A 24,276-nucleotide genomic window follows, 5' to 3' on the forward strand; every position below is an offset into this window, starting at 1 on the left:
ACTCTTTCCTCTACTTATCCCACCCTCTAGATTCAAAAGGTGTTTGAAATTACACTGAAAGGCATATTTGAAATGTTGAAGAACTCAGCATCCAAAGGCATTCAAAAACCTAACCATTCTTCAACCTACCAAAAGTAATAACTTATTCTGATAGACTGGAAACAGTTGTTTTTTGTTTTTGTTTTTTTTTGCAGGCTTATATCGCCTAGAAAGCTTTTAATCTTGAACCATACATTTCTTGGACCTAACACTATTTCAAAAACCAAGTTTCATTCAAGACATAGTGAGGTCCAGAAAAGCAAGAAAGGGTCTATATTCCGTCATGGACACAAATCTGACTCTGACATTTCTTTCCACCTGAAGAATAAGTGAAAAAAACCAACAACCACTTCTGACATTAGTTCTGATTCATTTAGCTGAATGGCAAGACACTGTACACATCAACTGGAGATGAGACTTAATGTCTCCTTTTTTAATTTTATGTATTTGTCTTTTGTGGTCTGACACAGGAATGTAATGGAACCTCTAAGCATAATGAAGCATTTATATGAAGGCCATAAATTATCTTTTTTAGTCCTATCAACTGAAAGACCATATATGTGTTGAGAATTAAAATAGAAAAAATGTGTCTGGGAATACAATTGTTGGCTAACATTTTAAAATTATTAGAACATCTCCTTCAACTCTGTTCTTGTTCTGCTATTCCTCCACATAATTGCATTCACCCAATATTGAAGTTTAATTGCTTACCACTATTTTTCCTCAGCATGGGAACTCCAGCATGTCTGGAGTATATCCACAAATTTTTAACACATTACCCATATCCCTACCACTAGATAATACAAAAGTATTTTGAGATATACTCTCTTGCTTAGAGTATGATTTAATTTTTTCCTTGAAAGTGTTCAACTGGATTCCCACGGTACTTTTTGTTTCTAAAGGATATCTTAATAACCCTAACTGAAAATAAACAGCCATAGAAAATAATCTCTTCTAGAGCTACTGGACCATTTTATTAAAAAAGTCTTGCTAATGTTTTCCTTGAAACAAAAGGAGAGGAAAATGGATTCTACAGTGTGATTTAAAAGCCTCTCTAGGGCTACTTGTTCATGAAAAATAATGAAAAGGATCTATGAATCACAGAACGGAAAAGCACCCTCAGTCACTAAATATACAATAGGAACTGCAACTAGAAGCTGTCCACATACCTTTGTTAAAGCTCCTCACAGATCAATTAAAATTAACAGTTAAAATAAATTATAAGGCACCTAAATGTTAATGAAAAATTACTACTTGTTTGAGGTTGATTAAAACAATCCTTAGATTTTTTTTTACTCTAATGAGTGAGTTTTTAAAAATCCATTAAGTATGCCCTGCTTTCTAGGCCCCCAAAAAGCTGTCTCATCATCTTTGCTGTGAAATTTCTTATACTTGATTGGAATTGCTCTCCTTGCAATTTGCCTGTTGTCCTGATCTTTTTGTTATGCATGTCTGGGAGGAGTCCAGTTCCACTTTCTTCAAAACCTCCCAATAGGTAGCAGAAAATGCTCACTAGGCAGCCTGTGACCTCCTTTAGCCTCCTCTGCAGAATGAAGGAGCACAGCTCTCCCAGGCCCCTCCTCATGCTCCAGGCAATCACCTGGAAAGCAGTCTGGGCTCTGCCCAGTTTGTCAATGTCTTTTGTCTCATACTGTGGCACCAAAACCAGACACAGGCAGCCCAGATGTGCTCCAACACACACACACACTGCAGCACTGCTAACCATTTCTAGTTTCAACACCCTTTGAAAAATCAGTTTCCTTTCAGATAGCTGGTTGGGATTTGAACCCAGCATTAACTCTAAGAAGCAGTTAAAACTGATGGATATTACCACAAGTAATTTCATAGAGTTAGAGAGGAGACTGGGAATGATGCCAACAGTTGATTTTGAGAAAAATAAATCATGTATATAAAAGAGTGGTAAATACAAAGCCTCTTCCTCAAGCAAGCCTGCCAAACTGAATTTATCAAAGTAGCATTTGTCAAGGAAAAAAAGAAGAACAAGAGCAAACACCAAGTGCAGGAGAACCAATGTGATTTACAGAGGCAGTCAGCTTTAGCCTCCCTCAGGTACAAGAGACGTGATTGCAAGAGCAGAATTCCTTTGGCTTCAAATTGCTTTCGGAAGCACAGACCTCAGAGACTCCTGCTGACTGAACAGAAGACCTTTAGGCATATTATGAAGCAAAAAGCATTTCAGATGCTCAGGGCTTTCATGGGTTTACTAGATATTGTTTGTAACATGTCTGGCCAGCATTTGGGACGCTCTGAATGCTGCACAACTAAAAAACTCCACAGCTTTGAGCACATGGGTGCAGTTTAGGTGATGCTGTAAGAAATACTGCAGATTGGAAAGACATTCAGTTCACCTACACAACAAATAATCTCAAGAGCAAAGTATTAATTTTCTCTGCACAGATAAAACAACCCAAAGCAGTAACCTAACAGCACCAGAGTCACAGAAGTATTTTGCAAAAAGAAATTCCTGGATAGTAATGACACATCAGTACACTGATTACAATTTTTCATAATCTTACTTGATTATGTTTCGTTTTTCTAAAGTGTTTCTTGGGTTTTTCTTGTTTGTTTTTTCTTTTACTTTTTTACAATAGTTTCTAGGTTCAATGCATTCTTGAGATTTCAAAAAACTAAACTATTAATGATTTATATCAATAATGTATTCTTTTTAAAAAATCTTGCTGATACACTGGTTCATGTGCTATAATTTACAGTAAAACTTCCTTGCGCGAGAAGTTGATACTTCTTACTGGAATTCCAAAGAACAGCTTTATACTGTCATAGACAAAGCATTTCTAACTGCATGGCAATAGCCATCTCATTTTTTGCACTTAAGAAAAGTACTTGAGGATAGAAATAAATCTTTTATTTCAAGAAACCTGATTTGTTAGGTTCAGAAAGCATTGGGAATTTTTTACACACTTACTGATCATCATTTATAATTTTAAACAATTGACACTGTTGACACTAAAAAAGTATCAGTGGAAAAAGTTTTTTTCCTTACATTTCAAATATGAACGCATGCAAGCCATGGACAGGTCCTCCATTCGTCAATTCTGTGATTTTTCAAAAAAAGTAGAAGTCATCTTTCTGCTTCCTATTTTGCTGTCTGCATCTTTCCATTTTGTACATTTAATATTTACATATTAAAGAAATACCAAACACTATGGTTCATGGTGCAAATAATACACAGGTCTGAATAAATACACTTCAGAACACTCCCTGAGACTTAGTCAGATTTTTCCTGATTTTCAGACATATTTTGTAAGGTCTCTAGCCATTTATAGTCCCAGGAAAAATAAAAGGGAAAAAAAAAAAAAGGCAGTTTGAAACACAGCATATGGTTCTCAGACAGATTCTATTAATACAGCTTCACAGGATGCTGGTACATACACACAATTGAGTAATTTCAATACGAAAAAGAATGCAGCAGGTCAGAAACAAAAATTTCTGTGTTAAAAATAAGAAATTTTGCATATGCATCTCAAGTAAATACCACAGTAAAAAATAACTAGCAGTGGGGTAGGATGCAAAGTTCTGAAATTTCAACCAAGATTTACTTCTTCCCCTACAGTTTCCACAAGAAATATGCTCTATTCCTTCTTTTGTCAGATTCTCTCATAAAAGGTCAGGTTCTCCCATGACAACATGCTTCTCTGTTTCAGTGTCTGCCATCCTGAAAAGCACAAACTTCATTTTCAGCCAAAACATAAAATGCAGAACTTTCAAGGTTATTAGACTTCCAAAACTCTGTGGCTTTTAATGGCAACTACAATATTATCCCTATTTTAGCCTTTGATAACTTCCCTTGGTAGATGCCAATTTTCAGGCAGGAAGTTTATGACTGCCTTGGCAAATTCAGGATTTGTCATTTCTGACTCATCATTTTCTGCCATTCCCAACTTATTAATACTGAGATACTCAAGAAAGAAAGACTGGTGTCATAAACATATAAAAGCCGCAAGAAAGACTTGAAATTTATTTCAGTAATATTGAGGGATCTGATATTTCCACTGAATTCTCTAATCCAGAAATCCCTTGTTTGGAGAACACTCACAGTTAAGGCTACCACTCAGAACAGGCATTACACAACGTTACTTGAGTTTTAAATATGTTTAAAGATCCTTGGGGAAATTGCTAGGCAGATTCCCAGATCTCACATTTAGACAGCCATTTTTATGTAGTATCTGGTATCCAAAGATATAAAACCAAGTTCTGCCACATTTTTCTTAAACTATGTAAAATTAACAATGACAGAAAATGGAAGAGAACACAGAAATTCCTGAAGAGGGCTACTAGCGAGCAGTCTTTAACTTCAGAAGCAGTATTTGGTCTTACAGTAAGACATTTCTTTATCACCTGAACTAGGAAAGGAACCATTAAATGCTATTACTGTCTACTTTCTGTGAAATAAATTGAATCTTTATAGCCAGCATCTGAGAAACCTAATTTATCTAATCACACACAAAATGTTAGCTTCAGTATTGTTCTTTTTTGAAAACATTCTTCAATATTGTTCCCACATTAATATTTTAAGAAAACATTTATAAATAAAATAAACCCTTCTAAAATAAATAGTCTGCCTTCTGTTTCCTGTTTTTTACTGAAGAAAATCATGAGTCAAAGCAGAAAAACACCTAAAACTGGTGTCTCAAGAGCACTAAGAATTCATAAGAAAGGAGTTCAGTCTGTAGAAGCTCACGATGAATCACCTGCAAGACTTTCACTATTCATCCCATTGGTATGGGACAAACAAGAGACTTTAGACTTCCCTCTACCAGAAGAAAAATTACAGAGAACCATACTACTGAATTTCACTACTGAAACTGGTTTTCTATATTGAAATATTCAAATCCATACCCGAGGTCCTGTGCCCACATAAAAGAATCCATGTATTTGGAGAAAAGAGGACAATTCCATAACTGTCATGTACAACTGTCTAATTTTTCTGGAGAGACATTCAAGACAAGTCAATTCACAGGCCATCAGCTGACCTAAAGAGTACAGAAATATCAAAATTCAGGGTTCTGGGTTAGGCTTTTTCAGATATGACAGGTGTGATTTTATTTTTAAGTGGCACCAACTGTCTTGTCAAAGTACATCTGCCCCATTTACACTTGGGCTAAAATGTGACTCCTCTTGAGCAGTCTGGTTAGCTGATTCTTATCTGTAGGTAGAGAAGAAAAACATGGCTCACTTTTCCTTCATGCCCTAGCCCATGGTGATAAGCTCTTTTCTCCAATATCTGTTACCAAAACCACTGGTGCACTGTAAATACAGGTTTGATGTAGTATTGAACACAAAGCTATCCTATAATTACAAAGCTTCTCCCAGACCAGATATGCCCTATTTTACTGAAAGCATGGTTTCACTCAAAAGCTTTCAGAGAACGAAAATTTTAACAATATGTCTTTTCTGCTCTCAGGCACTATCTTTAAATGGTTGTATTCATTTGAGAAAGAAAAATCTGGTCCTCAGTAGCAATAACAACAAAAAAGATTAGTAGTAGGAGGAAAACAATTCCCAACTCTGGAATGTTGCAGATGGTGAAAGATTTAGGTTTCACATCAGGTGCAGAAACCCTGGTAATGAAGGACAGGTAGGAAAAAACCCCAACATCCTTAAAACCTGTAATCAGCATCATGAAAACAAATCTATTGCTTGAGAAAATGGCAACTTTGAGAGTAAATATGCCTACAAATAAAGAGAAATGGTATTCTGTGGAGTACTGATTTTGTTCCTGTTCTCTGAAGTTCAGGGATCTTTCAAATAAAGGTGTTTTTTTCTATTTTATATCAATCAAACTGCATAAGAATCATAGATTTCCCAGCTACTTTAAAGAAATTTCCTGTTCATTCCTATATCACCTCTAATCTCTTCATTCCATGGCCTCTGGTTCTTCTTTCTCACAGTTGTAGCAGAATCTATATATTTCACTATATAAAGAGAAATTAAGCCTACAATTATAGAGGACACACTTAAGATTACTTTCACCAGAGACCTAGTAATTTAATTTGGTTCAACAAACTTGTGAAAAGACTGCAGTAGAAAACAAGGTACAAAAAACAAGAGGCAGATCAAGATGCTGCAAATCCCCATGAATGAATATATATGCACAAACCCATCAACAATACTTTTAGTCCCTGTAGGATATTAAAAAGATAGGGCTACTTAGAATTAGAAAATGTAGGGCTAAAGTGAGTAAGGCAGTTGAGAGTCCGTTGGTTTAACACTGCAAAGCTTTCTCTGTTCTGTTTGAACACAGTAAAAAAGACTCATATTGCAAGACACTCTTCTGAAAGTTCCAGAAACACTGACCACATAGCAAGCTTTGCAACAAGCCATGGAACACTTCTTGTCTGGATCCATGTCCTCTAAAGAACAGGGCCCAGAATGATCACATTTGAATTAATTTGCAGTTTCAGGCAAGCTAAAGAGTAAAACCAGAGAAATCCCATGAGGTTCTAAACATTAGAAACAGCATGACAAATCAGTGTGGAAATACCACCATCGCCTATGTTTCTGCAGCATGGAGACTCCCAGGTTCCTCCAATCTCGGTCCAACAGACAGGATCAATCATCATCTATATGGTTTTATTTGCATAACTATTACAAGCTTTTTTTTCCTGAGTCTTGCCCTAAAGCAAGCTTGAAACCTAGTGACATATTCCCCGTGCTCTTCTGTCCCACCTTCGAGCATTTCTAGCCTCTCTGTGCTCAGTTTCCTATTCTTCTGTTTTGGTGCATTCCTTTAGAGCCAATATTAATAACACTTTCTAGATCTACTTCTTTTTACAATAAATGTGGGGATGATGCTTCTTGTTTAATAAAAACATAACTTTGGTGATGAATATCTCTTCTGCCTTTGAAGTTGCGTCACAAGCTGGAAAATGCCAAAGTTTTTGAACCCTTCTCTTATTACCATACCTCCACCAGGCCTTTAATTACTTCACAGCTGGGTTTCCTATTTATTTAAAAGAGCTCCTGACTGTTAGGAATACTTTAAGACTGTTATACAACAAATTACTCATCATATGAAATATGCATTGCATGTGCTTTGTATTGTCACTCTGTAGCCTTGTGACTACAGCATCACCAGCACAAGTAATACACGTCCTAATGACTCTGAAAGGCCTTGGGACTTGTAAGGCTTCGTCTGAGTATGTCTTGGCTTGCACAGAGATTTGGTTTTGCTGGTTTAGCTATAAAAACCTAGATGCCTAATGTCTACTTATTTTTTAATTTTAATTATCTTTGAATAATCACTTGGCATAACCAAAATTTTTATATAGTTGGTAGTGACAAGCAGTTAGACTGAACAGAATTAAATACTTATGATCCTGTTACAATGGTGTCATCTGCATTTAAAAGAAAGGAAAAAAACAAAAGCAGCATGGTGTGGCAACAGCAGCCTCAAAAGTGTGGAAACAGGATAAAGTGCAAAGGAGTACAAGCACTGTACCACAACAGTGGAATAGAGCATTACAATGGAGATCCTGTAGCCATAAGCAGCCCTCTTGCCATCAGCTGAAGTTATTGAAAACCTGGGATCTACAAAAAGCATTTTTCTTAGGGACAGCAAAGGGAACAAACACCAACATACAGAAAACCCACTGGATGTATCAAATTCTGACAGACCAGTAAAACTGAGCCTGGTGTAAAGCATGGCGCACACCCATCTCAGATTTCAAGGAAGGAGAAGGAGATCCCAGCAACATCAGAGATTTCTTGTCAAAGAGGAGGAAGAAACTGTGACTGTCCTGGCACATGTGGATGTTGACCTGGTATGTGCATGCAGACAGCTTGCTTAAACCAACACCACCCACCCAAAACCACAGCTGACCACCTTAGGGACCAACTCACCCCATGGCGATAGAGGTTGAATGTAACACTAAGGGAAGGGCAGACAGAAGGAAGGCTGTTGTAAGAATTGTAACAATCTTGATAACAAGAATGTATGTCAATTGTGCTGAAATGCTACAGACCTCGGAGTTCTTTTCTCCCACTGCACTGCAAAAAATTGAGTTTTGTTGATTTTGAATGGCCTTACTGCTAAAACAATTGTTTATGCAGATTTTGTGTGCAGGCAGTCTCTTCATATCTGGTTCCAAAATCTTTTCCAAATTCAGAAAAAAATTGTTTCTGAAAGATGTAAATTTGTCAGGCTTTAAATAAAACTGGCACTGGTAAGGTAGCTCATAAAATTTAATCAGAATTCAGGTTCCCATTTGCAAGGGTTGAGGCAGACACACTACTCCTCTTAGATAATCTTGCTAAAACTCTCCCCAAGCTGTTGCATTGTGTGGGGAAGAGGGCCTTGTTGAAAATTAACTATGAGGCTGTAGCTCACAAAACTAAACACTAGCTTGTCAACACCAAGTTTAAGGCTATATTTTGTAAAAGGTTTTTACTAATCGCCATCTGCACAGCTAAGGAAAAGGCCCTTTGCCAGCTAGGAACTACTCTGCAGTTACTGTCTCAAACTAAGTGTGATCCTTCTGAAATGAAAAGATTATGCAAAAAAAAGCCTGATCTGGCATACTCAAAATACATCTACAAGAAGGCAGAGCGAACCCTTGCCAGAAAGGGTAGCAAGATTTTATTTTGCTTTTATTACTCCATAAGACATATAATAATCACTAGCAAATGAGTGATTCCTGCAGAATGGCTACTACCCAGTCAAAGCCTACACAACCATACAAAATGAGCACTCCCATGAGCAGCCAACAATTCAGTCCCATCAACAGACCAGATTATAGAAGCAGTAATGTAACCAAGGTACTATCTGAGGACACATATCCCACCAAAGCCGGATCCTAAGTTGTTTGGAAACACAGAAAATTAACAGGTGAGGCAGGGTCCATCTCCCTCCCTATGCAAATCTGGCAGGGACAGCACATTTTGAACACTGATTTCTGCCTGTGCATGTCTCTAAAAAGTGATCAAGCGTTTACAGATAATACCTGCCTATGTACAAAGCACGTAAATTACCTTCAGTATAGTATTAAAGGCAGCCTAAAGCAACTTTCTCTTTAAGAAGCAAAAAACACTCCTAGTGAAAAGGCAGCAAGTATCCTCTGGAGAGTCAAAATAGGTCACCTTCCTCCCTATGTACATCTTAGGCAGTATTCAGAGAGGTTCTTGGGCAGGCTCCTGCAACTAAAAATAATGTCTGTGAAGATAAGCAATATGACCACTGCCAGTGTCAAAATAAGGTATATGAAACCAGGCAGGGGCTAAAATATGGTGCTATACACATTATTCTTCATCAGCGCAGCTGCAGGAGCACAGGAATGTGCAGGAATACATGCCACAACAGAGAAAGGCAGAGGTGAGGCAGCAGCAGCAGCTTGTCACCAAAAGCAGAACAACCTGTTTGTGAGAAATTCCAGAATTCATGGGGACATAAACACTGCCTAAAAATACACTCCTCCTCAGCATCAGGGAGAACTGAAGCTAAACATTCATTAAGAAGCTTGACAAAACTGCACTTAAGATTAAGGAAAATGAAAAATCCCATCATCTCTCCCTCAGGGTATTCTTCCTTGCAGTTACTGCTGCAACGGCAGCTCACATGGATATACCAAATCCAGCTTAAAATTGCTAATAAGGTCTCCACAGTAACACATAGCTCAGCGTTTGCGAATCATCTCCATGGATAATAAATTGGTTATATAAAACTTGGGTGGGTTTTGCACCTGATATGCTCTCTGTGTTGGTACGACAATGCTGCTTGCAGAATCTAGTGAAAGCCACAGAGCTTTTTAGACATTTACTAGAATAAAAACAAGAGAATTTAGAAGATGGTCATATTTAAAACCTAGCAATGTCATACTTAAAACACCTTGGCAATGTATTTTTGTGTGGTTTTGGTTTTGGTTTGGTTTTTTTGGTGGGGGGAGGGGGGTGCCATGTAGATCTGCTGTCCTGTGAAACTGGCGAGGCTGCAGGTAGGAGCTGTGGGAGAGAATTGAAATCTTGTCCCACTGTATTTTCCACTGCTTGCAGACTGATCACAAATCAAGATTGGTGTGTCTCGAAGTATTTCAAACAGCCATTTTCAGCTTTAACTTCTTTCCTCTGTATCACAATAGCAGTAACCAAATGGCATCAATACAGCAGCCACACATGTTGCCAGACTATCCCATGTCCTGCTGCCCCTCCCACATTTTGGGAATTTGCAAGCTGTCCTAATCTCCCTCTCACACTCAGAGACCGCACACATCAGAAACCATTTCCTTGCACCAGCCAGGAGCATCAGCTCCACGTGGAGAATAAGGTCACAGAAAAAGCAAGGAAGTGTAATGCTTCACTGCCCTGGAACCTTTCCGGCACTCAGGACAAAATACGTACTTTACCCAATGCAGACATGTTTTAACTGTGATTCCTCTCTCATTGTGACATTTGCTTAACACACATGCTTCTCACATGGGCCAGCACATCAATAGGAAAACGGAGGAATACTGTACCTTGCATGACCATCTAAATCTATTATTAATAAACAACAATGTTTCATGATATTTTATAGAGTCACAGTCCCTCTTGTAAAAAAAAGCAAACCAGAAACAACTATTTAATTTGCATGTATATGCAACAAGCAACTTCATCAACTTTCCAAAATCACTTTAGGACGTAGCATTTTATAAATCAGAATTGTAACAATTATAACAGAAATATCAGTTGAAAAAGACTGGTTTAGCTACCCACAGAACACTGTGTGTGCCACACACACACAGAAAGAGCCACCACTTTAAAGACAGTATGTACCTGAGCAACTACAGGGTCACAGAAAACATATATAACTTTATGAGGAAAATCGACTTGTGAGATATATATTTTTTTTTAAAGAAGGGCAGTATTTCTTGCCTAGCAAAAGCAGTACAATTTGCTTCAAACACCCATGAGTTTAATTCAGTCTTCCATAATTTCTTAAGGAAACTTATATTAAGAATTATTACCCCTCATGCCTTCCTACAGTTACGGCTATTTTATTTTAAGATAATACAAAGAAACCTATAGCAAAGGAACTGAGATTTGAAAACAATCAGTACAGACACAACCCATCAGTTACCTGGTCTTTCAAAAACCATTAATCTGAAATTATTTTAACACTCCCATTTGACATTTACTACCATGATTTTGGAGGGAAACACCCTGCCCCCAAATATTAGTTGTTTAAAACATGACAAGTTGACTGCACTGCTGATAACTACAAATTCAGTATTAAATAAACGTCTCTAATGAAAGTTCAGAGAATATATTAAAAAAAAATGAAATCAGGGTTCAAAAGTGAACCGTCTGCCTAGCTACATGTATAATATACTCATCTTTTTTTAATTTTTTTTTAATTTGCAACAAGCAGGTTTGCTTATTTTTTATATTATAAACCTTTTTGTGAATAATAATGTTTGGTTTCAGAGCTCAATGAAATTTGTATTTTCCTGAAATTTAAATTTTGAAAATTTTAAAGTCCATCTCAGAAAAATTACAGTTTCTTCTAGTTTCTTGGAAACCAATTTATGCATTTTTTTTGTAAGAATATCAAGCCAATTAATTTCAACAGTTAAAACATGAGACAGAGTCAAGGCATGAAACTGAAAAATCGGAGCCAGACTTCTTAACTACCTTGTTGGGAGTTTAGGAATTTTAAGTTTAATTGTAGGCATTGCAGTCTGATCCTAACAGTCCGCAGGTTACCAGTGCAAACCACTACAGCAGAAGTTATCAGAGATCTTTTACTCTTGATATCAAGTTGCTTAACTTGCTGGCACCAGGTTGCACTCTGTGTTAAAGCAACTTCTGAACTACTATCTGTCAATCTGGACACAAGGGCACTAGCTGCACAGAAGAGTATTTTCCACCTGGAGAGCCTAAGGTCTACTTCTACAGTTATGTTCTCAGCTTGCAGGTGGAACAGTTGCATACAAAGTATTTTAGGAGCCAGCTGGATCCTTAGTAAGAATATTGATTAGCCATGAAACGTGAGATTTGTGCCCCTGAATATAAACATAACCAAGCAGTTGCACCCGCGATTTCTCCAAGCTGTAAGGACTCTGAGGTGCTTGATGCCTGGCCTGTGATTTCTTATTCTGGTTTAAGTTTTGGTGGGGATTTTGGTTTTTTTTTTTTTCACATCCTTGATACAAAGCACCAGGAATTTCACCTTCACAAAAATTCTCATCATGAATTAAGTGACGAAATACAGAGCATAATGGCTGGCTTGCTTAGCAGAAAATGGTGGACAACTGTATATAATGCAATATTTATTTCTGCAGAGAAAAGTCTGACCCCAATGTCCTGCTTCTCATGAATCTTATTCTTTCTTAACTTGAAATAAATAATCTAACAACATACAGTTGTCACTTCACTTTGCTGTATTTTTTTTTTGTTACCCTTCTGTAAAGTTGCAACTGCAGACATGCTGGTAGAAGCAAAGAAATGTGAATAAATAGGAATCCAAGTAGCACGAAAGAATGGAGAACTGTTCTTCCTTGAAGTAAGTGAATCACAGACCACTGAAGGAGACAGGCTAACCATTTTCAAAACCTGAGATGTGAGATGACTGGAAAAGGGTGAAAAGAATATTCACCTTTTAAAATTTATACTATTGCTCCCCGTAAATTCCCTGTAAATGCAAGGAACTACTGGAAACTCCTCAATTCCTAAAAAAAAACTTCTGGAAGAAACAGTGAAAGTGACTACTTGTAAACACAGACAAAGCAACAGACTGAAGAGTAATAGCCATCACTGGCTATTCTGGTCAGGAACAAAGCATGTCAAAACAAATCTAATTTGCTTCTGTTACAGGGTACCAAGTGTAATGGATAGGAAAGACACAAAAATGCGGTAACTTGTGGTCTTTTCCTCATGTGTCATCCTCAAAATGACAGTCTGCAAAACACAGTCTGCAACAGGTATGTTTTAGGGTACAGGCAAGTTTTATTACTCCCTCACCTCCACTCCTGTGTGTCTACTTGACACTAGACCAATTAAGGAACTAAACTATAAACTTTTCATTAACCAAGGAAAAGGGAGAAGAGGATGTCTCAGGAAAAAAATGAAAGTCTAGATAACATCTATTCCATGACACTGTCACGTGTCTTGGAAATAGATTGTGCTACAGAATTTAGGCATGATGTTTTCCTGCACAATCCATCAAGGTTAAAAATACCCACATGACATTGATGCTGTGAGTACCTGAGTTATGCAAATGCTCTTCTCCCATTTTTGTAAGTAGGGCTCCAATTTCAGACACTGGAGCCCAAAGTAAGGTAAAATATGAAGGCTCCTCCATGTCGGAAATAATGCCACATTTAGTGTCGTAACAAATCATTCTCAGACAGCCCTGTCACCCCAACAGCTGAAGTGTGGGATAACCCTGAACACCAGAGAAACCTGAGACAACAGTCCTGGCACCCTGCCATCACTCCCACAGCCTGCCGACAAAGGAAAATTTGCTGCAGATATTCACACACTCCAATCCCTCTCAAACACGCATCCCACCACAGCACCAGCAAAACTCCCTGGAACACAGTACCAAAACACCACCTGCCAATGGGTCATTACCACACCAGAAAAACTGACCAAATCAGCTCGGGTATGTGGCTTAGGTCTGCTGCCATCCTGCATTTTAAGTAACAACATAGAGAAAGGGAGACTATCCTTTTTTAGATCCACAGGCACTGGCAATTTAGTAGTTTCGTAGAAGAGGATCAGAATTTAAATCACCAGCATGGGATGTGATCTGAAATAGGTAAGATGCAAGTCAACAATGTGCTGCTTCTACATAAGAATATGATCAGCTGGACAAACACAAGATGAGGAAGAACCACTTAAATCAGAAAAAAGGACTTTGGACCCACAGTTAACCATGTATTATTCATCAAAGCAGATTTTTACATTAAAAAAAAAACAAACAAAAAGCCCAAACCAAAACAAAAAAATAAACAAAAATCCAAACATCCCACAATCAAGAACACTGAAAATTCTCCCAGATTCCCAGTATACCAGAAAGAGGTCACAAAAAAGAAAGTGTCTCCACAATATCTGTAACTTTCCAGGTGTCTCTAATAGTGCCAATGAATTCAAAGCTCCAGCAACTTCATAGATTCAACAATGTCTATAAACTTCTTGTCACCTGTTCCTGAACTAATGAAGCTCCACCTCCATAAGCACTCTTCTTTTTAAAAAATATTTACCTCAGAAATTAAAATACATTGAAATGGACAGGATATTTAGCAAAAGGATAAAACCCACATTTGATACAGAAAGAAAAAGGACTAAACATAGTGCGGGGGCTACTAGAAAAATTATGCAGGAATACGGGTTGTCCTTATCAATAAAAAATATGTATATATAATTTTTTTTATTTCTATTTCCACAGTATGATAGAAAAGATGCATCTGGAAATCTGCAGATGTTTACAAGAATAGCAACCTCAGTGACCTTAAAGCCTAATTAACTTTTAGGTGCAACAAGCTTCCATGAATGCCTAAAGATACTACAGTATTAAATAATAAGAAAAAGTTTTTGTATAAAGCCATGCTATATGAAAGATTTTTCTCTGCTTTATATTCAGTATTTCTGGATATAAAGTAAGTCATACTAAGTTAAATAGTTCCCTAGGATACTGTGGTATTTTGCTGAAATTACCCTACCCTGGCAGACAGATTAAAGTGCTAAAACAATTTCTCTGCTAACCATTGGAAATTCTTGCTTCCTGAAAAACACCTCACATACTGTTGTATCCTGTGGCAAACTTTGAGCCAAGAGAAATATTAACATTTTGTCTTATCTGACTTCATTAAGTGCAGATTTAAATTTTCTATATATGGAAGGCTTTAGAAGATTCACTTTAGAAGAAAAAAAAAATTAAAAACTGCTCATAAGACTCTTGGCTACGTTCAGAGACTCTGAGAGATGGAGCACCAGCTGTGAAACAGGGTATATGGGTAGAAGAGCTTACTTAGAGGGTCACAGCATGTACAGGATCATAGCAGGACATCTACAGAGTTCACAGTAAAAGACACATATGTGCTACAATGACTGAAACACTCAAATAAAACCTATGGATTTGGCTTACTTTAGGTTGAAAGAGAAGGGGACAGGAAACTCCCTTTGAGCATGGGAGTGCCATGTGCTGCTGCACAGCTGGCATAGCCCTACAATGATAAAAAATGCTTCCTGACTCCTAGTATGTTGAGAAAAGAGTTTAGCAGACATAGCAAAGAATTTTTGTCACCAGGTAGCCTCATACATAGGACAATGACAGTGCTCTGTCCAACCTCCTGTGTACAGAGATGAGGAAGGAACCTGATGCCAAAATTCACATATACCAGCAACAGCTCTGTGTCATGGGTTCTGCATTCAAGAAAGCCCAGTGACATCTGAAACTTAGCTTTCTGTTCTTGATGCTGCTGTGGTGCTTACTGATTCTGGAGGAAGCAAAGCAGACCCTCTCTCCATGCCCATCCCAAATCAGAACAGGAAAAGAGAGAACATGAGCTTTTGTTGATCAGTCATCAATTTTATTTTGCCATTTGCATCAACCATAGTTTTTTATTAGTAAAAGAAGTGGATGGATGGAAACATACATCATCATGTCAGCATCTCAAACAAACAGAACACTTTCCTGGCAGGTCTCTCTACACAGCTTTCACAATTACATTAGCAGAATTCTGCCTTTTCAAAGCTGGGTAAGACTGATATCCTTAAAAAAATAAATCCGTATAACTTTTAAAAGAGCTAGATGGAACAAGAATTATTCTCCAAACACACATACAGCTATCAAACTTAAAAACTAAAATTATGTTTAAATAATGACTTCTAATTTCTAGATTTTTTAAATTAGATTTTTTAAATTCCAATGCAGTCAGTAAGTACATGCTGTCTCAATAACTGTGTTTATAGTGGTGTACTATTCCTCACTTATGTATCTTATTGGTTTGTGACCTTTCTTAATTAAAGAAAATTGAGTAAAACATATGGAAACTTAATGATATAAAATGAGTTGAACTTTTCATAGGCTGCCATCAGCTCTCAACATTCTGCCACATAAATCTGCAAAGAAAAATTTTTCAAACATCAGTTAAAAATAAAACAACTACAGGTTGAGAGGGATCAAAATGAAGAATCTCTTTGATATAAATGTTTCTGGTGCGGCTGTCTGTATACTACATATTAGGTTAAAAACTTAAGAACAGCTACAGCTAACGGTGGTCTGACATGGCAACAAGGAAGGAAAATCATGTATTTCATCTTAGGAAAGAAATATGGCACTTCTGCCACAGCAGAAAAGTGGAATGAGTATTAAAATAGGACCTCATTCAGAAAGCCTCTTGCATTTCATTAGCTCTGAAAGGTGCATGAATGATAGATCCAGAAACAATATTGTATTTCTACCCAATACGAGTTTGACACAGCTGGAAGATATGCCCCAGAAATTTCACTGCCTATGCATTTCACTTCTGCCTTACAGAGAGGCCAATTCACATTTTAATCTTAAATTCCTTGTTATCTTCACTAAAACTGTCAAGAGGGGAACAAATTTGTTCCAAAAAGGAGGAAATTCTCAGATACAGCCATCTGACCACAATAAATCAAACAAAAATCATTAGTCTGTTTTACCAAACCACTATATAACAATTTCCTATCAGTATAAATCCAGATGTCATCCAAACTACCCATTTTTTATGTTGAATGATCTGTCACTAAGCTCAGTAAAACTGTAATCTCTATCTCACTATCTTCTTTATACTTTTCTGCTGCTTACTTCTCTTTTCTATAGCTCTCTTTCCTACCAGTCTTGCATACACCCAGCACAGTACACTGAAAACTAGAAAAAGGGATCAGAACAGTTGAGAATAGTTTTCTAAAGCTGCTGACAGACATACCTGCAAAGAAAACTGGAGATAATAAAGCCACTAAACACCTAAGATGTAGAGAAAAAGTAATCTGCTTAAAGTGCAGCTAAGAGGACTCCATTAAGAAACCTTTACAAGAGAAAGGGCAATGGAACACTGAACCAGATCAACTGAGAATTTTGTTTAGTCTATATATTTTCAGAAATTCATAGAAGACATAATTTTGATCCAGTCTTAGAGCATAAAAAGAGGAAAGGATAATCTCTTTTAATTTCAGGATTGGAGAACTTTTTATTTAATTCCTTCAGGAGAAAGTATCTGAGAAAATCTGTTTAGTATAGAAAAAATAATTTTTCTTTTAAATGAGAAAGTGTACAATTTTGCTTACAACTTTAGCTATGCCTTCTAAGACTTTGTGCACATGTGTATGTACTGTAAATACTGTAACAAGTGTATCTTAAACTTGAACATATTTAATTTTGGTAAACACAGCTTGATATTGATAAATATGCAGACGTGCATCATCTTAAAGGTATTGTGACTAAGGATTAAGAAAAAGAAGGAATTAACGAATACTTTGTCTTTAACAATGCAAAAAATAAATGCTTTGCCATTTTAGCGATCCTTAAACATTAACAGACATGCAACTCAATATACAAATGTATTTCACTATCACATCTGTCCACTTGAGCCAAAATTTTCAAGTTTTCTTCAGTTTTATTTTTTCAGGCACTAAAACATAAAAGATAGAGTAGACTGGGCAAATAGCTGCAATGTTGTCTATTTGCAGCACTGGACTACTGCAGACTAGTCTCAACCATTTCTCCTGGAATTTTGCAGACTGAAAAAGGGACACATATTTCCTGATCTACCAATCTTCCACCAACTTTCCTCCCTCCCAATATTTCTGATGAGCCCCCATCTGGGGTTTTTAAGGTTGATCAGCACCCAACAGCCTGCTGCTTCCCCAGCCACCAGCACTACATGGCTTCTAGATCCATGGCAGAGGGAAAGTGCTCATGTAATCAAACAATGGCAGAAACATCTCATCAGAGGCTCATCAGTATCTGTGCTAAGAATTTTTACACCAAGTACAAACATAAGCAATCAGCATCAAAAATATGTGCAATAACTGAGAGATAACATCAAAATGGAGACTAAAGCCTGCTGTGGTTTCCCTTGGCTGCAGCCTTTCCACTCTTTCCTCTTTTCTCTGTGTTCCAAAATAAATCCTCCCACCAGCAGAAAGCAATTATCACTTTTATTTTTAGACACCACCTCCCATACACTTCCTGACATTTTCTATAATAAGTGATGCCTCTGCTGTTTGTGAAAGAAAGAACTCACATTAGGAAGGAGCTGGACATCCTACCTGTGTCCAGGAGGCAAGATTAAAACCCACAGCACCAAAAGCATTTTCCCATGACCTGTCCCATCTGCTGATTGCTGCAATCCCCACTTAAATATACCTGCATCTCCTGAATTGTTACACAAGGAGCTTAGGTACTCAGGCCTGTGGTTTCATGTGGCAGTTTCCTATCTACTCCATGCAGCAGGGCAGAGCACAGAGGTTGGGAGCCTCCTTCCACACATACAAATGCTACTTCTTCACAGAACTTGAAAAAGCTGAGATCAAGGCTTACACTTCAGGAGCTGCCAGAGAACACAAATAAATAGTTTCAAGACCTCAATGAGCGTCCATGATAAATGAGAGTCTTTACAACTGTATTATCTTTAGTGGATGTTTCTTTACCCAGTGACTTTGTATCCACAGCACATCTACAAAGGCCTGCTTACAACACTTAGAGGTTCACAGCAGCCGAACACCTTGAGGAACAATGAAAGGTAAAAAACTTTAAATTATCACTTTAAAAAGTCACAAACAGTGAAATGTGTTTAGACAAACATACCACCAAATACAAAATATATCAGTCAATTTTCTTAAGAAAAATTGAGTTTATGGCCAGCATCAAATAAATTGTAAATATTAACTGAGCTAGCTTTTCAAACCGCAGTTTGTGCAGCCATCTTTCCATCCTTGGTCAAATGAGTCTCTACAAACGGTCTTTAAACAGAATCAGGTTAATCAAAAGCACCAAAGAACAATAAAAGCAAATCATGACATCAGGCATAGAGAAATACAAACTAGTGCACAAAGACTTCTCTTATTCTTTTACATGAAATTGATATATTCAAATAATTCTTTTTTAAAGGTAAGAAACCAAATATAAGCATCTTTCTTCTTCCAAATATTAAGCATTTTCTATCTGCAAGAACCAGAAGCCTAAATTATGTTTTTCCTGCAAGCTTTAGTGCAACAGAATTTGACTCTTTCTGATCATTGTTAATTTTAGCAAAATATCGAACATTTTAAATTTATCATCTTTAAACTTTATTCAGTAAAAACCACTAGGGTACTCCCAGCTGTTTACGGGGCTACTGATAAGGGACAATTTGCTCAATCAGGTTCAAGTGAGACAACAACAGGCAGCACTTTTCACTCCTGTGCTAAAAATAGAGACAAGCCCCTCCCAACTCAAGCAAGAAGGTTTTCTCTTCAGCTTACTTCTCTTTCTAACCAAGCTTCCTTCAGCTCTTTCAATATCTGTTAGCAGTGTAGCAGGAAGAATAAGTATGTCCCTTGTATGGATAATTAACCTGGGCATCTCTAGATGCATGCAGGCACTATCTGCATTTTTCTTTGTAGTTGTCTCACTTTTAGAACTAGGAAGAGTCAGCAAATACATTCACACTAACATTCTCCTTCTCCTTTAATATTTATTCTTCAAATTTTAGTTTCTTGAGTACTCTGTATCCATTTCAAGGACCAGGCATTAGAAGGAAAATTAAGGTTTTCATGAAAAATTAAATCTCAGAGAAAACAGGTAGGAGAGCATGAGAGATGCCTTTGGAAACAGTGCTAATAAATTGATGGAAAAACTTTTGATTCACTTGTTGCAAAGTTAAAATTTCAAGTATGAAGGAGATGGCCTGAATTTCCAGCACAGGTCTGATTTACCAACACACGTAGGCCACAAAGTAGTTCAGACTGAAAGGGATCTCAAAGATTTCCTAGTTTCAGTCGACCTGCCATGGACAGGGACATCTTTCACAGCCCCATCCAAAATGGCCCTGAATACTTCCAGGAATGGGGCATCCACAATTTCTCTGGGCAGCCTGGTTCTGTGCCTCACCACCTTCACAGTAAAGAATTTCCTCCTAAATTCTAATCTAAACCAACTCTTCTTCATTGTAAAACCTCCCTTTGTCCCTTGCGCTGTCAATACATGCTCTTTTCTTTTAAGAAGTTCGTCTCCATCTTTCTTGTAGCTCCTTCAGGAAAGGGAAGGCCACAATTAGGTCACTCTAAAACCGTCTCTTCTCCAGGCTGAACAATCCCAATTCTTTCATTCTTTTCTCATGGAAGAGAGCGTTCCATCCCTCTGATCAACTTCGTGGCCTCCTGTGGACTTGCTCTAACAGATCCATGTCCTTCTTGTGCGGAAGATCCCAGAGCTGGACAGCATCACCTCCCCTGACCTGCTGGCCACAGTGCTTTGGATGCAAGTGACAGCTCTTTACAAAATCAAAACTAAACAGAATACTAGAAAAAAGACATTAAAAACAAAAGAAATAAAGAAAGAAACATACCAAACCAACCAAACAAACCAAAACAAAAAACTCTATGGGAAGCAACAAAATATATTTCTAACTTTGCTGATCCAATTTATGATTTACACTAGTATCACCTCCTCCATGTAATGACTATTTCTGCCTGCCCTTTGTTGGTGTCCTGTTTTGGCATCTGTTCACAGAACTGTGTGTGCCCCAGTTCCCAAACCCACGTCAGCTGCCTGTGACCACCTGATGGAGCTGCAGTTCAGCTGATTCTCTGCTGGGGATGCAGCATTGGCCTGGCTCTGGCCAGAAACTCATGTTTTGGATTTACCCATATTTCACTGCTGTATGGGAAAATGGACCTGAAGTGAGTGAGTACTCCTGTAGTTTTCTGAGATCTTTTCAAAACTGCAGTAATCACCTGCAGAAATAACCCAAAACTTACACACATTGTCGTATTTCTCCCACATAATCTTTTCTAGGTTCATATTAAGATTTGATACCACATGATACCAAATTCTTGTTCAATTTCTAGTTAGGTTGCTTAGAAAAATCTGATCATTGTTCCACAAATGTCTGGTAAATTACTATAATTTCAACATTAATTTTTTATAGGAGTGATCTGAAACAGCTCTGAAAAGGTATGAAACAGATCAAATCACCACATATATCAGTAAAGATTAAAAGATATATCTACCTTTAAGTTGCTAACTAGTTGAAGAATCATACTAGTCATTTTGACTGCTAACCACAGTTCAACATTCATAGTTCATCAGTAAAATATAATGCACAAATTTCTTTTTGAAAAACACTGAATCTTCCACATAGGTATCTCTATAGCTGAGAAGTATCTCAGTTTTTTGCAATGAACACTTTGTTCCAGCAGCTGAGTTCCTATAAGTTGTCTCAGAAATGAATTACAGTTCTTAAAATACAGCAAGCACATGCCTGGTTGTGATATTAGTGCATCATTTTTAAAACTTCCAAGTTACTTCCAGCCAGAAAAATGCATAAAGCTGATCTTTATTTCCACAATATTTCTTAAAAACACCACCCTATCCTGTGATTTGCAGGCTCTTAGGAATGGACTGGTAGAACTAAATAAATGATTGGTTTCACTGTAATGCCTTTTGTACTTGTACTTAAAGCCAGAGTTGCCTTGAGAAAGCAGCAATTTAAAAAAATCTATATTAAACTCATGAAAATCAGTTAAAGATGCAATGACACAATATGGTGACATTTCTTTGAAAGTTCATTGCATTTATTCACCAACAAGTCCAAACTCCTCATTCTCACTCTCACTTTGATCTTTTCTTTTATGAGCAGTTCATGCTTTAGCCATTCTAAAACAATGACTTCACACATTTCACAAGGAATTCATGTTTGCAAAAACAAATGCAGAAGTTCTGTTTAGCTGATTTTTTTTTGAAACACCTATATCATTAGTCCTAAATGCTATCAACAGTTAGTCATCTCTTAAAAAAACTGCCTTCAGCAAATCACTGTTCACTCCACTGGTATATTTGTCCTCAATAAATCCAAAATAACATATACCACCTCTGTTCCCTTCAGCTGGCTCTCAAGAAGAATTGTTCCCTTCAAACATTTTGGTCTTATATATCATTTATACTGACTTTCAGTCAGCCCTCCCTGAATGTGGGAAGATCTGTCCACCCTCTGTCCACATGTACTACAGCAACTGATATGGCTGTCATTATCAGCAAGTTTGAAGAGCAAAATCCTACCTCCAACTCATCATTTATACCAGCTTCCTACTTTCCCATAACTAGTGAGTATATATCACAGAGGTTTATTCTACACCTCCTACTAGACCTTCTCTAAATCTTTGTGTCTGCTTTAACAAAATAATTCCCAGGTTCTGTCATCCACGACAGATGTTTTCCATATTTCAGTCATGAAGTTTCTTGTTTTGTATGGATCACAAAACTTTGTTTGAAGTATGTGATGATAAGCCCATAAATTGAATTTTAATCAATCAATCTGATTTTGAGTGTTTTTTCTTCTACTTTAAAACTCCACAAGAAAATCAACATCTATAGTTTCAACATCTAAAGCTACGGGGCTTACAAATACTAAAATAAGTTCAATTAACTTCCACTAAATCTTCCCTTCATTTTGTCGTGACTAGGTACTACAACGGTTTGAGATAATCTTAATAGGTGTTTGCCAGTTATTTCTGTTAGTCTATTAATCAATACAAAAGCTTTATTTCTTGAAAAATAAAATCCATGCCTTAATCGACCAGATACATTTATTTAATAGTTGCAAAATACACCAGAGATTATTTATCTGTGGGGTTTTTCCAGTTACATCCAGAGTCTTTACTTATTGACAATATTCTTTTCAGTCACCTGTAGAACTTTTTCCCCTAAGGACACAAAAGATATATTTAATATAAAATGACAAAATTAAATCTTTCTGTAGACCATTAACACTATGGTTCAACAGTGCCTTCAGACCAACGTGCACAATATTTTAGGATTCCTTAAACCATGGATTACTGGCATAATGGACTACACCAGCTTGTGTCAATTCCTACTTATGTTACTTTAATCAGGATTACTGGCACAGGAAAAGCATCAGACCTTCAAAATGCCTATTATGCTGTATTCTGTAAATGAAACATTTTCATAAATGCTAATACTGTACCGTGTCTTAGCATTACATTTTATGCATCACTGCCCTCCTCCAAACTGAGTATAAATGATCCACATGAACACTACAGTCATAAATATGCACACTAAATAATTTAAACATACAATATGGTGTTTTGTTTTTACTTACAGCAGTCACAAATATGAAAGCTACCTGAAAATTACTCAAGAGCAGCCTTCTCCAGCTTACAGAGAAGAATGTAGGTATCTTTTGCTACATTGAAAGTACTTCACTTCCTGGTTTAAATTTAATAATTAAGTTTAAAAATACGGATTTATTGAAATGCAATTGAATATGACAGTGGAAGATGGAAATACTGTAACTAGTTTATTAACGTCTAACTCAGTTGTGCATTGCCTCTGAAGAAATGACAAGCATACCAGACATATCAATCCACAACTAAATACTGCATTTTCCACAATATCTGTCTGTGCTATCACAAGATCAAACAGGTGTTTGACTTTGACTGTATTGCATACCAAATTGTAATAAAGTACATATTTGTGTGACTTTAAAGAAAATTATAGTAAAATTCTGAAAAATGCTCCATTAGTGATCTCAATAAAAGAAGTAACAAAAGGTCATTTGAGAGGAAGGTTATGGCAGCCAAAATTTAAGAAAGATCCTCTGCATACTAAATTATTCAAATATTTGATTTTATCTCTGGAAGCTAAATCAAAACTAGTGATCCAGTCCTAATTCTAAAGCCTCTCAAGAGAAGTAAAATGAAAACACTAGAACTTGACAATACTGCATTCCAATTTTTCATGCCTTCCACTTAAAAGTGAATTCAATTTCACCAAGGTTCTCTTAACTGTTTAACTAATGACTCCACAAAACTGTCAACATTGAAAATCTCCTATGAGTAGTGAGTATTATTATCTGCCTAAAAAGAGAGAAAAGGTAGTCAGCTCCCATCACAATAAACACCCCAACAATTTGAATATATTAGTATTCAGTATTCACAGATCTTAATATTCAGAAGAAATACCACAACAAGCAAGAAAGTGTAAAATTGACAACAAAGACATCAAAGGGTATCTTAGTATTTTTACTGACAGCT

At 36.9% G+C, this 24,276-nt stretch overlaps 1 protein-coding gene across 3 annotated transcripts in view; it reads right to left on the reverse strand.

Annotated features, from left to right (window-relative positions):
• PRR16 (proline rich 16) overlaps positions 1–18,454 on the reverse strand; it is a 98,237-nt gene extending 79,783 nt beyond the window's left edge. For all 3 annotated transcript variants that reach the window (XR_004082292.1, XR_004082291.1, XM_014309142.2), the window contains exon 1: positions 18,389–18,454. Coding sequence is in view for 1 of the 3 variants with exons in the window: in XM_014309142.2 (XP_014164617.2) it covers positions 18,389–18,394 (6 nt within the window). In the remaining 2 variants the exon portion in view is untranslated. The remainder of the gene's footprint in view (positions 1–18,388) is intronic.
• Positions 18,455–24,276: the final 5,822 nt, after the last annotated feature.

The sequence above is a fragment of the Geospiza fortis genome, unplaced genomic scaffold, assembly GCF_000277835.1.
Source record: "Geospiza fortis unplaced genomic scaffold, GeoFor_1.0 scaffold44, whole genome shotgun sequence".
Lineage (NCBI taxonomy): Eukaryota > Metazoa > Chordata > Aves > Passeriformes > Thraupidae > Geospiza > Geospiza fortis.